General features: G+C 54.1%; 2 protein-coding genes across 4 annotated transcripts in view; both read right to left on the bottom strand.

Moving 5' to 3' along the window:
* The window catches only part of CACFD1 (calcium channel flower domain containing 1), an 11,065-nt gene extending 3,834 nt beyond the window's left edge, over positions 1 to 7,231 (bottom strand). For 2 of the 3 annotated variants that reach the window (XR_002774592.1, XM_003794969.3), the window contains exons 1-3: positions 7,014 to 7,231; positions 4,102 to 4,174; positions 2,603 to 2,728 (exon numbers count right to left, since the gene is read on the bottom strand). Coding sequence is in view for 2 of the 3 variants with exons in the window: in XM_003794969.3 (XP_003795017.1) it covers positions 2,603 to 2,728; positions 4,102 to 4,174; positions 7,014 to 7,131 (317 nt within the window). In the remaining variant the exon portion in view is untranslated. Of the gene's footprint in view, positions 1 to 2,602; positions 2,729 to 4,101; positions 4,175 to 6,211; positions 6,550 to 7,013 lie in introns of those variants that run through there. The other variant, XM_023516106.1, reaches the window with a different exon arrangement.
* A 394-nt stretch (positions 7,232 to 7,625) lies between these two features.
* ADAMTS13 (ADAM metallopeptidase with thrombospondin type 1 motif 13) overlaps positions 7,626 to 13,224 on the bottom strand; it is a 29,160-nt gene continuing 23,561 nt past the window's right edge. The window contains exons 23-28 of the mRNA XM_023516105.1: positions 11,772 to 11,976; positions 11,058 to 11,376; positions 10,431 to 10,577; positions 9,971 to 10,147; positions 8,604 to 8,788; positions 7,626 to 8,076 (exon numbers count right to left, since the gene is read on the bottom strand). Coding sequence (XP_023371873.1) covers positions 7,876 to 8,076; positions 8,604 to 8,788; positions 9,971 to 10,147; positions 10,431 to 10,577; positions 11,058 to 11,376; positions 11,772 to 11,976 — 1,234 coding nt within the window. The 3' untranslated portion in view covers positions 7,626 to 7,875. The remainder of the gene's footprint in view (positions 8,077 to 8,603; positions 8,789 to 9,970; positions 10,148 to 10,430; positions 10,578 to 11,057; positions 11,377 to 11,771; positions 11,977 to 13,224) is intronic.

The following is a 13,224-nucleotide window of genomic DNA, read 5'->3' as shown; positions in this document are numbered from 1 at the left end:
TTTTTTTAGGCTGGGTGCAGTGGCTCAGGCCTTTAATCCTAGCACTCTGGGAAGCCAAGGCAGGTGCATTGCCTGAGCTCTGGAGTTCAACACCAGCCTGAGCAAGGGCAAGATCCATCTTTAAAAAAAGAAAAAGTATAGCCAAGCATTGTGGCAGGTACCTGTAGTCCTTGAGCCCAAGAGTTTGAGGTTGCTGTGAGCTATGACTCCATGGCACTCTACTGAAGGGAACAAAGTAAACAGTCTAAAAAAATTTTTTTTCAAAAATAATAATAGAAATTAGAAAGAAAAGACCATAGGAGATAAAACACTCTGACACTATTAAATTGGAAGTAATCAATCCACACCCAAGCACATACACGATAAAACTCAGTGGAAACTAAGCAAGTGCGGGGGGGGGTTGGGGGGGCACAGGTAAAGTCACACCTAAAAAACTCAACGGAAGCCAACCACCAACCAAATGCTGAGGGAGGGGTATAATGCATGCAGTCTGGGCAATAGGCACACTTGTAACCATGACTCAAATTGCACAAAAGCAATTCATAGAATCAAAACATCTGTACTCCCATAATATTCTTTGGGGGGGGGGACCTTCTGACAAGACACAATTAAATCAATTCAGCATTTTGAATGGCCAAGGCAGCAGGATCACTTGCCCAAGAGTTCAAGACCAGCCTAGATAACATGCCAAGATCCCATCTCTACAAAAAATAACAAAAACTAGCTAGGTGTGGTGACATGCACTTATATTCCCAGCTACTAGGGAGACTGAGGCAGGAGAATCATTGGAGCCCAGGAGTTCAAGGCTGCTTGCAGTGAGCTATGACTGCACCCCTGCACTCCAGCCTAGGGGGCAGAGTGAGACCCTATCGCTTTAAAAAAAAAATGAGGGCAAACAACAATCTGGAAAAATATCTGCAGTAAATATAACAAAGGATTATAAAATCTTTAATATAGAAAACACACATTTCTTGCTAAGTAGAACTCTAAGATTCCAGTAGGTTAAAAAGCAAAAGCTTTTCAAATTAAAAAAAAAATGCCATTAGAACATACGGGAAAATATCTTACCTTTTAGATAACAAGGGAATAAATACATAAGGGAAAATGGTACACAGCACTGGGTAGGGACCAGGGAGAAGCACAATGACCTCTTTGGAAAGCATTTTAGTCACAGATCTTAGAATATTTTTAATGATCATAATATACTTTTTGACCAAGTAATTTCATACCTGGAAATAAATTCTAAGGAAATCACAAACAGAAAAAGTTTTAACTGAGGGATGTTCACCACAGATTAACTGACACTGTGGTGAGCAAATTGAGAAATACATGACATATCCATGGAATAAAGGTTTCTGTCAGCAAAAGTAAGGCTTCATTATACTAAGTGAAAACAGCAAGATACAAACTTATTCATAACTGTGAAAAACAGGCTTTAAAAACTCCTAAAGACAGGAGAGATCTACAGGCAGTGGGGCAGTAACATTTTCTGTTTTCCAAATAATTTTTAATGAACATGTATTACTGAAGCATTGTTAAAATGGTGTTTTAAAAACCCAAAAGACAAGCTGGTGCATGTAGATTGGGGCTCTGTGACCGTGTTTTCCTTCATGACTCTGCAAAACACCACCAGAACTGAGCACACGTCTTATGCTCTTATGTCAAAACTATTAATTCTCTACAAAGGCAAAGAAAATTTTAGTTTGTATTTATTTCTAAAGATGTTATAAAAAACAATAACATTATTGCTGCTGCCGCCAGCCTCCTATGCCACTAAGCATTATTCTAGGAACTGCTGTGTTTTAAACTTTTTTTTTTTTGAGACAGACTCACTCTGTCATCCCAGCTAGAGTACACTGGCATCATCACAACTCACAGCAACCTCAAACTCCTGGGCTCAAGCAATCCTCCTGCCTCAGCCTTCCAAGTAGCTGGGGCTATAGACGCAGACCACAGCACCCATTTAATTTTTCTTTTTGTGGAGATAGTGTCCCAGTCTTGCTCAGGCTGGTCTCAAACTCCTGAACTTGAGATCCTCCCAGCCTGGCCTCCCAGAGCTCCCACTGCACCCAGCCTGTACGTTAAACTTACCCTGAAATTAGTTCAATCTTGTGACTCAGGGATGAAGTGCTACATGTTGATTTTATTGCTAGGACAATTTTTTGAAAGTATGTTTAAAAGACAATAATGTTCTCGACTCTGCAACTTGGTTATCCCTTTCATGACAGGTAACCAGCTGGACCACACTCTCTGAAAAGGCTGCACAGAAACACATCATACAGCCCTGCCTTGATGTTTAATGATGCCCAGTTGATAGACCAAACTTTTAAATGTTTCCCATTTTTCTCTACTGCATGTAACACTGCAATTCATGTCCATGTACCACTGAGCTCTTCTGATCCCAGCACAGCCACCTCCCAGGTGCAGAACTACAACTCACATTCTTAGCAGTTGTCACCAAATGACTGCAAAAGGCCACCAAAGTTTAAACCTCTACAGAAAGGAAAGGAACACACCTGCTCCCTGCCCACCCTCCCTGACACCCTCACCACAGGCATGGTTTGGTGGAAGTGTGCCCCAGGCCTGCCCAGCAGTCCCTCACCCGCAGTAGAAGACAGCCTTCTGCCAGGATTGCAGCTGGTCCGCCTTCTCCGCAACCGTGTTTGCAAACTCCACGAACTGGCAGCAGAAGGGCGCCTCACACAACAACAGGACGAAGGCATTCATGCTGCAGAGGCATGACAAGAGAGAGCAACTGAGGATCTAGGGGAGCAGAGCAGCCTCCTCCCTCCTGGGCCCTTCCTCCTCCAAAAGCAGGGGCTGAACACTTCACCTGTCCCCAGACTCTGCACACCTGTCTCCTCAACTCAGCTGAATACTGCCAAAGGGCAAAGCCTGGGTTTCTGCTTCCTTTGGCCTCCCCTTCTCTAAGATGGAGGAAAGATGACTTCCCGCCTGGTGGTGCTCTAAGCCTGCACTGAGTTTGAGTTCAGTAGTCTCAGCTCTGCAGGTTATTAATATTACTGCCACCAACATCGCCATTAGCAATTGAAGGCTGCCCCTGCCAGGACAGCCAGAGCTAGCCAGTCCACTGAGGGCTGCCAAGAGATAGTGCAGACACAAGCAGCCCTTGGGAAGCCTGTGCTAGGGAGGAAGGAACTCACACCCACTCCGCACAGCTCCTGTGCAGGGCTGGGACTGTTACACTACTGTGATTGAAGGTGTCTGCTCTACTGTTTGTGTTCTCTATGGGGTGGGGTTTAACAGTTACTGACACTGAGCCCATAAACACACCAGGCCCTTCCATCTGTCCAGGCCTGGGAGGAAGGGTCTGTCTTTACCCCTATTCTGTAGGACAAAGCTCAGGGCACCTAAGAGCCCACTGAGATCTGAGCAGGAGCACCTGGCCTCCGTCTGGCCAGGCAGTGTCAGACTCCCCGTAACCAAGAAGTCCAAGTGGTGCCTCTGACCAGCACAGGTTCAAGGACCCCCACCACAACAAGCCCCCGAGTCCCTCTACTGGCCTGAGGTCCCTGAGAGTGTGAAGTGCATCTTGTCAACCTCTGCGCCCCCTAAGAACAATAACCCCCAAGGATACTAGCAAATTCTTGCACACCTCAGGGGGTCCCTTTCAGCCACAGCTGTGCTGTGCTGTCCTGTCCTTACACACCTTCCCTCCTGATGGGATGGAGCTATCCCCGCAGGAGGTACCCACAGAACAGACATGAGCTATGCTGACCACTGGTTCCCTGCCAACCCTGACCTGAAAGAGTCTCCCAGCCCCCTTGGGATGGCTCTGACCTTCCAAGTCAGTCCTCAGCCAGTCCCAATGGCTGGTCTCCCACACCACTGCCCTGGGAGCTCCCAGGGGGCAAAGGCCCTGTTGCGGCAGACTGGTGTCCACACATGGGACTCAGTAGACACTCAATGTCTGTGGCCTCAGTCTTCACTTAATAAAGGCCTGGGGAGCATTCCCCTGGCCCTGACCCCTGATGAGGAAACCTAGGCAAGGGAGGTACTGTGAAGAAAGAGACCCATACCTCAGCCAGAAACCCATAAGCCCCAGATCCCTACAAGGCAGGACAGCCATGTGCTACTTACATCATCCACAGGCCAGCTGCGATGTTCAGAGGTTGGACAGTGATGCAGCTGAAGAGGCCAGAGATCCCGCAGGCTTGAAAGCAACAGACAGATTGGGCATGAGTTGGAGAGGGCAAGAACCCGTGGGGAAGGCTGCCAGGGAGGTAGCCTGAGAAATCAGAGCACCCTTTTGGGCCCTCAGCACTTGGTTCTCCTCACAGCACCCAGAGGCCCCGTCATCTACGATAGAGGCAACATAACTGCCCACAGGTAAGGACAGGACTCAGAGAGGTGAGGTGACAGGCCCAGGCCCCAAGGCAGTGGCAAGGCTGCAAATGGCTCTTGAAGCTCAGGGCATCTTGCCCTCTCTCCATTCCGGGGCATGGAGGGGCCTCTGACCCCAGCCACATGATACCCACTCAAAGGGAGGTTAGGATTAAAGAGAGAATGTCTTCTTGCAATGACTTAGTCCTCAGTAAGTGCCACATGTCACCATTTACAGGGCTGGCCATACAAGAAATCCTTTGACTCACAAAACATGGCTGGAACAAGGGGTGCCTCTCTTGGAACAGAGATTGGAAACAGGTAAGAGCAAGTGACCTTGGGCACACTCTCATCTTTCTAGGCCAAGCCCTGCAGCCTAGCCCACCCACCACTGAAATACCAACGGGACCAGAGGGAGAAGATGTGTCCCCAGATCGTGGCTTCTCTGACACTCAGATGTGTACCTTGGCCTTCCTCCTCTCCCAACCACACCCCTCTCCACCTCCAGCCTGTAGCCAGCTTCAGGAGAACTCCCGTGGCCTATGAGGCAGTTCTAGGAGCTGTGGGGGTGGGAAGCCGGACTCTCCAAGCAATTAGCAACCAGCTCATTAAAGTTGCAGCAGCTCCTCCACACCGGCACCCGATCCTTTGATACAGGTCTGGAATTCTGCGGTTTTCCATTTTCCTGTGTAACCCTATGCGGGCAGCTGGCAACAGTAGGAAACCAGATGCCCTGAACCCAGACTGCAATAGACTGCCTTTGTGTGCCCCCAAGGTCTCCTTCCAAAAGGAAGGACTCAAAGGTAGTACCTAGCCTCAGCACATCCTTAGGAATGTTTGCCTTCAGACAGCACCAGACACCTGGGAGACCATCTTGCCTTGGCACAGCCCAAAGGACAGCAGGAAGCTCTGCCTGGCCTCACCTGACAGCCCTCTGTGCTGACTTACTTCCTGCAGCAGTTACTGCGTTGCCAACACCTCCCTGCTGCCCAACCCATACCAGCCTTGGGGAGGCCAAGGTCTCAGTCCAGCCTAGCAGGTTCCAGCCAGGAGTCCTTTAACAACAAAGGCCTCGAGGAGGTCTCAGTGCTGGTACCTTCCACATGACTCTCACCATGCAATCATCTGCATCCAGATGCTCTTAGGACCCAAGAGAAAGGTCGTGCCAGCTCCTCTCTAGGCCACGTGCCCCAGAGCAACCCAACTCAAGTCTTATCTGAATGCCAGCTGCATCTCTAAAACACCTACATTATTGCATTCTACCTTGTAATACAGTATTTGGTATTCACACAATGCCCCCACAGTCTGCAGGTGAAACTGACAATTCAGGGCGATGCCATAAGTTTAGTTCCTCCAGAAGCTGCAGCTATAGGCCCCACAGGTACCCCACTCAAGAAGCTGCACCTAGGACAGCACAGGTACCCCACTTTGAGATCCAGAGACTACACAGGATTCCAGGGTTAACTTGGAAGTTGGCAGGACCACTGACCAAGGAGAGAGAGTGGTGGCCTACAGGACCACCTTAATCAGCACCTTTCCTGTCCACCACTGACCACTGTCACTCCTCTGCACTACCCACCCTAAGGCCAAAAACCACCAGTCTCTCCTACAGAGTCAGACATGTGCCTGCTCTGAATAGCTGGGTGGGAGGGTGGGTATGGACTCACCACTGCCTCTGGACAAGGGCACACCAGTACAGCACGCTCCTGTTCCTGCACCACCCTGCCTGAACCTCCTTCTGCCCACCACCCACCTGGAAAGGCTGTGGGACTTGAAAGTGTCCCTAAGAAGACATTCCTTCTGGCAGCAGGGAGGGTGGCATCTGCCCTGCCCAGGCCCCAACCGGAGACAGGTGGGCGCTGCTTACCCTGCAGACCTGGCAGACAGTCCATTCCCAAGGCCTTGCACTGCACTCCAGGCAGCAAGAGGAAGGCACATCATTCAAATGACTTGTATTTGCCCCTGGAGGGCCAGCTACGGTATTCCTACTCCACTTCAGTGGCAGATCTGCCTTCCTCTGTTCTTTCAGGCTTCCCTTGGAACTTGAGTCAGGCAGTGTCTGGACTGCGTTTGGGCGATGCGGACGGAGAAAAGGCGGCCAAGGCGGCAGAGGCCAGCAGACAGCGAAGACCCAGCGAAGGGGCCGCCTCTCTCAGCCTACTGCCCGGCGCCTGCGGACCACCTGTTCCCCAGTGCCGCCTGACCTCCAGGAAACATCCTCCCCAGTGGCTTCCTGGCACAGCCCTGACCAGACCTGTAGCCGCCCCACTCACAAGCAATCCTTGCCCCGATGTTAGAAGGCTGCTGCCCGCGCCACGCCCAAGTTCACAGGTGAGGCTGGCGACCGCCAGGCCAAGCAAGCGCCCGACGCATTCGCTGGATAACCTAGCAGAAGCCCCGCAGGTGCGCGCGGCTGCCGACCTTAACCTCTGAAAGGGCTCGGGCAGAAGCGTCCCCTCTGCCGGGTCCACGCCCCCTCCCTGGGGGTCTGCTCCCCCCTAGGACCGAGGCGCCTACCCAGGGTCCGCAACCATGGCAACTCAAGGACGCCAGCCCCTATGACCCCACCCGCTCCAGAAGGCTCCCTCCGCGCCGACGCCCCGCAGACACCGACCCTCCACGGGGGGCGCATGCGCGACCAGGCCGTCGGCTCCCCTCCTGATACTCACAAACGGCCCCTAGCACCCCTGACAGGCGACACAGCCAGCGATACCACAACGTTACGCTATCCTCCTGCGCGGGTGGCGCGGAGCTGGCGGAAGGCTCCGTCCCGGCCGAGCCGCTCATAGTGTTGCCGCCCAGCGCCCCTCGCAGCCCTCACAAAGGGCTCTGGAGCCGGCCGCGTCGATGCCGGCGCGCGGCCTTGTGGGAGAGGCAGATTAGCATAGGGGGCGGGCTCGTGGGGCAGTCATTAGCATAGGAGGCGGGCTCGCTTGGAGGTATATTAGCATAGAGGCGGGCTCAGGAGCGGACTCCTCCGCTTAGGGGCGGGGCTTACTCGCCTAAGGGGCCTGCTTGCTTGGCCGAACTCACTAGCATTCGGGGCGGAGCCTGTTGGGGCTCCCTGGCGGTCTGGCACGCCACCAGGACTTGGAAGGGGCTTCCACGGAGCTGTGGCCTGGGCGCCAGCCTCAGGGCCGGTCAGGTCCGGAATGCACACTTCCTCGCCTTTTCTTCTCCTTGTCGAGGGCCTTGCTGAAGTCAAGATAGAGCCGATTGCGCCTTACCATGGCGTGGGTTTTCAAGCCAGGTTTAGACAGGTTGTGAGAAGAAAACGCCAATAGAGGTGCAGATTTCATTTATTGGTACCAGAGAGGCTAGAGGGGAACCTTCTACAGAGTCCCTGTCTCCTAGCCTTTGGACACTGGAGGAGACCCTAAGGTAGGAGGAAGTTAGAGTTGGAAAGCACTCAGAGATCAGAGGTCAACCGTCCAGGGCTGGCCAGACCCCTAAGAAGTGCTCAGTAAATGTCAGGTTCCCTCCTTTCCCTTCTAGGATGAGGACAAGTGGGCAATGTGCTTGCAGAGGAAGCTAGGGCAGGGCCCAGCCAGGCTCCTGCTTTTTGTCCTCTTCCTGCTCCCGAGATGGGAGGGTCCAGTAGTGGCCCCGAAGACTGGCCTGTGCCTCCAGAAAGCCCTCACTAAATTCCATCTCAGCCTGGCTGCCCTCTGATTCCCAGTAGAGCACCTGCCCATGGAAAGTTGTAGTCCTCAGGCTGTGGGTCTCCCGGATCTGAGGGGAAAGAAGCAGCCAGAAGCAATAATTAGCTAGCATTCCCAGAAGTCTAACATGCAAGGTCTCACACATTCAGGGTGCTCACAAGAGCCCTATCTGGATGACACTATTATCCTACCCAGGATACTGAGCTCAGGGAAATTACACCGTCTCCCAGAGCACACACAGCAAGGTGCCAGAGCTGTCTGGTTCCAGAGGCCAGGCTACCTGCAGAGGGCAGTTCTCTCAGCCCACAAAGCGTTGCAGGGAGCTACTTTTCTGGCAAACTTGTATCAGGCGGTAAAATTGTGCTTCAGTCTTGGGTTAACCGGCAGTCTACATAGGAAAAGTTCTTTTCTCTTTCACTCTTGGAGTGGCTCAATAAACATTGGTCAAAATATGTGGAGGAAAGTCCTTCCTCCCATTCTTTCAATAGTGATTTTGGGGGGGTTGGTCTGAAATAAACTAAAAGGATCTCCTAGCACAGCACTCCCTGTCCCATGGCAAAAACCTGCCCACTTCTGTGCCCATCCTGGTGGCCTCACCAAGATGTAGCCAGCATTGGCTCCCTTGGTCCCAGTGTCCATGGCCATGGCCAGGGCATGGATGGCAATCCGGGCTTGTGGAGCCACATCTATGAAGATCCGGCAGCCCCCTGTATTCCTCCTGTCTGGACTCAGCAAGGGACTCATGATTTCACCTCGGGGTCCAAACAGCTGCCTGTCACATTCTACAAGGGAGAGCAGGTGGTTGGGCTGTGTGTAGCCCACCTCAGGGACATAGGGGCCCAGACAGACTGCTGATGCCAGAGGCCAGGGACAGAATAGCACTGTGGTCAATATGGGGCTCTCAGGCAGAAACCCCTGCTGATCCCCTCCCATCTCCTGGCCAAGTGACTTGAAGCAAAAGCCTTAAATGTTAAGCTTCAGTTCCCTCTTCTGTCACTGAAAGGAACCATGGCATGACCTAAGCAGGGCAGTTCCTAGATGGACCCAATGGAGACACACCTGCAAAGTGCTTGATACCGAGTCTGGCGCCAAGGATGGGTACCAGCTGTGTCAGCTGTCCCTATCATTAGGCGTTCACTGGATCCCTGCCTGCCTGCCCCTCCTATCCTTGCTCAAGGCAGGTGTATGCTGTGGGGTGGCCAGGAGGCTGGGAGGCGAGAGGCAGTATAAACAATGACAGAGGCTCTTGCCCCTTGGCAGGACCTGGCAGCCCCTGTGGGCTTAGGCCCGTGTATGGCTCCCTGCTGGATACAGGCAGCAGCTGGAGCAGAGTGTTCGTGCCTAATCTCTGCAGAGGACGAGCCCGTCACACCTCTTTCACCTGAGGCCTGTAGGAACCAAGAAACCTCTGGAACTATCTGGGGAAGCCCACTTCAGCCAGCTTAGTCTACTGGAAAAGGGCAACCCTCTGAGGCAATCGAGAGGGCAAAGGAGGGTTCCCATGGGGCGTGGGCACAGCAGGGACCCCTGAGAGCCATCCTGTGCCTGTGGTGTGCATCGTGGCAGACACCTGTGCATGTGCAAGCATGCATGTAAGCACTGCGCACTGGGGCAAGGCCAAGGGAAAGCAGCAGGCAGAAGGGCCTTAAAAGACCTTGAAAGGTCTGAGGGCTAGGGGCAAGGGCATGGAGCAATGGCCCAAGGGATAGGGTGAGGATAGGGACCAAGGCCCACATCCCCCATCTGCTGCACACCGCCAGAAAGGAAGGGATGCAGGGTTCATCCTAGGAGCTCATACTGAACACACATGGGGACCAACGCTGGCTTCCCCCTGGGATCCTTCCATCCCAGTCAGCAACCCCTGTGACTTGCCCACTGTCCCCAACAGCACCCAGTCAGCCCCCCGTCAGCCTCCCTGCCTGGACTGGGCTGCCCTGTGGGAGGTGGGGGTGCAATGATGCTACCTCTGTGGACCATTCCCGCAGCAGGCCAGCTCCAGTACCGCAGCACCACTCCGCCCACCCGCCTTTTGCGGCGCTGCCTCACCACCAGCGTGTTGGTGTTGGGGCTGAAGGTCTCTCCAGCCTGCCTTGTGCAGGACTCCTCCCAGGTAAGCCGGCCCCAGAATAGCAGCATCTCCCCTGGAAGCAGCAACACAGTGAGGTGCCAGCACCCCACCCCAGGTCAGCAGAGGTGGGGCTTCAGTGTGGGCCGGCAGGCCCTGAAATCCTGACTCCCCCAGCACTGGCTCCCCCACTCACTAATGTCTCAGTTTCCTCATCTATAAAATGGGGACCACCATGCTCCATCAGGAGATGGTCGTGAAAATGAAGAATGGGAAGGCATGTGGATGCCTGCCAGGAGCTAGGGCTGCCGTGCTCACAGCAGAGATTTGTGTGGCCCCTTTTGTGGCCCTGCACACACCTGTGCTGCAGTTGAGGGAACTCTCGAGGACTTGGACCGTCACCACTTCCCCCAGGGGTCTCCCAATGGCCACGGCACAGTCTGCCTGCCCCCAGCCTCTCATGTCAATGATTCCTGTGGGCTCGAGGTGCTGCCCGCCACAGGCACCTGGAAGGGAGCAGGAGCTCTGGTGAGCAGAGCTCCCGGGATTCCCAGCAGGACAGGCCTGTGGCTCTCTGTGCTAGGGAAAGAGACAGGCAGTAGGAGTGGGCTACGTTCTCCCAGGCCCAGCTGGAAGCCTTTTCAGCTCAGGGAGCCTGGGTGAGTTGAAGGGTCACCATTAAGGCACAAAGCTGGTGGTAGATGTCCCAGCAGGGGGGCAGTGTGGGAGGCAGTGCATGGGCTTTGGATCATGTAGACCCGAGTTTCCAACTCCGAAGCCTTCAAGTCACTTTACCTTCATAACAATAAAAGTGAAATTTCCCTTTGCCAGGTAGGAAGTGAGCCACCTCTGAGCCTGGCCTCCCAGGCCCATCTCCTCCACCCATAGGGTGCATCACAGGGGACCAAATGCCTGTCCCAGCTCTCCTAGGTTGAAATGCAGGCCCCTCCTGCAGCCTACTGACAGAATGGAGGGAGGGACGTAACTGGGCTGTGCTGTTCTTTCCTGTGGCCTGGGCAGGAACCCCAGAGTCTGGGAAGTTGGGGAGAGGAGGCGGGCGTGGGGCTGAGGTCCCTCCAGGGAAACAGCAGGAGGTGCCACTGTGGTCTGGCCCAGGGCAGTAGCTTCCTCATGGGGCACTGGGCTGGGTGTCCCCTGCTCTGCACAGGGCCCAGCCCAGCAGCCCCTCACGGTCACTGGCTTGGGCCGGTGCTCGCAGAAGTTTGCTGGCACCGGCGCCCCAGCTTGGGGTCCCAGGCAAGTGCTCTGCCGGTGCTGGATGCCATCCCCACAGGAGACGGAGCACTGCCAAGAGAGGGGAGGAGTCATAGCAAACCTGCCAAAGGTAAGAGCATAGCAGTAACCACAGGCCAGGTGTGACCTGGGGGCAAGCAAGTGTTTCCATTCCACAGAGGTAGAAACTGAGGCTCAGAGAAGTCACCTTGCATGGGTCACCCTCTAACTGTCACCATTGAAGCCTCTGTGACTCTGAGCCACAGCACAGGGGCCTGAGCTCCTCAAGGGACCCTCTCCTTCTATACCTGCCTGCCCAGCTCTCACCTCCACCTGGCCCAGATGCCCAGGCTCTTCTGACAGAGGTGGGGGGTAGCCACAGAGCAGGCCTCAGGGCTGCAGTTCATCCCTGTCTGCTATACCTCTGTGCTCCCATACCAGGCCCAAGCCCCTCCACCTGGGTTTACCTCTGTCCAGGAGCTGACATGCCACTGGTAGGCACAGTCATCAATAAGGCAGGGGACACTGGCTTGGGGCCGAACCAGAGCTGCACAAGCTGCCTCGTCCACCTCTGTGTCTCGGCCTTGGTCAAACTGCATGCAGGCCACTGAGCGCCTAGCAGTGCCGAGGCCACAGCTGGCTGAGCATGGGCCCAGGGACATGACTTTCCACCTGCAGAAGAGAAGACCCAGAGAGAGGCTGGGCCTCTGAAGATAGCACTGCCCAGTGGACAGGCTCCAGGGCCAGGTGAGATCAGGATTGCAGCCATTGTGCGCTCCCATCCGGTCACAGGGCTGCTGCACAGGACAGATTCCAAAAGGTTCTTAGTTAGGGCTTCCTTTTGTCCTTTTTATCACAGAACACCTAATAACACCTCCCACCCAGCTGCCTGCTGGACACCCCAAGATAATGGAAAACAGATCTGCCACCAGAGGGCCCTCGAAGTGTGGATCCTGCTCATGGTAGTCTGTAGTCATTCAATCAAGAATCAGAGTGGGGAAGCGGGGCCCATGGTTCAGTGCTTAGGGCACCGGCCACATACTCTAAGGCAGGCGGGTTCAAACCCGATCCTGGGCAGCAGCCCTAGAGCCTAGGGTGTTACTGGTGCCACTTTGCTGCTCTCTTGACCTTGTAACACAGCCTCTCAAAGTCATGCCTTCCACCAGCCTGGATAGTGACCAGAAGGAACCAAGCTCCCACCTGTGGGCACCGCTGACAAGTGAGACCTGATGATTCTTTGTCCCGTGCAGCGCAGGCCTGCTAACAGGCCCACAGGCCTCTGCCCACCAGACACCAATGTGACAATTAAATTATCTCCAGGAGTTGTTAATGTCTCCTGGGAAGCAAAATCACCCTGGTTGAGAAACTAGTGCCCTAGAAGGGAAAGAGACTGACATCAGGAAAACACAGCAGAAGGCAGGTCCCAGGCTGGGCCAGCAACATGCTGCCCTGGACAGGTCCTCAGGGAGGGCTCCCGGCCTGTTGCTGTGGTGTCTGAGCAGAGCCTGCCGGAGGCATCCAGAGAAGACAGCAGGCAGCAGGAAGCCAAGTTCAGAAGCTCCAAGTCAGAAAAATCTCTGGAATTTTCCAGAATATGGAGGAGGCTAGAGTGGCTGCAGCAACATCCAGGGGTAGCCAGAGCTCATGTGTGTTAATAATTCCCATAAACTTTTTGGATTGTCTCTAAATATGATGTGGGGCAGGCATAGTAGCTCATACCTGTAATCTCAGCCCTCCGGGAGGCTGAGGCAAAAAGATCACATGAGTTCAGGAGTTCAAGACTAGCCTGAGTAAGAGTGAGATCCCGGGGCTCAGTGCCTATAGCTCAAGCAGCTAAGGCACCAGCCACATACACCAGAGCTGGCTAGTTTAAATCCAGCCTGGGCCTGCCAAACAACAATGACAACTACAACCAAAAAA

The sequence above is a fragment of the Otolemur garnettii genome, unplaced genomic scaffold (assembly GCF_000181295.1).
Source record: "Otolemur garnettii isolate 467f Iridium unplaced genomic scaffold, OtoGar3 scaffold00087, whole genome shotgun sequence".
NCBI lineage: Eukaryota > Metazoa > Chordata > Mammalia > Primates > Galagidae > Otolemur > Otolemur garnettii.
This window is presented reverse-complemented; position numbering and strand designations above follow the sequence as displayed.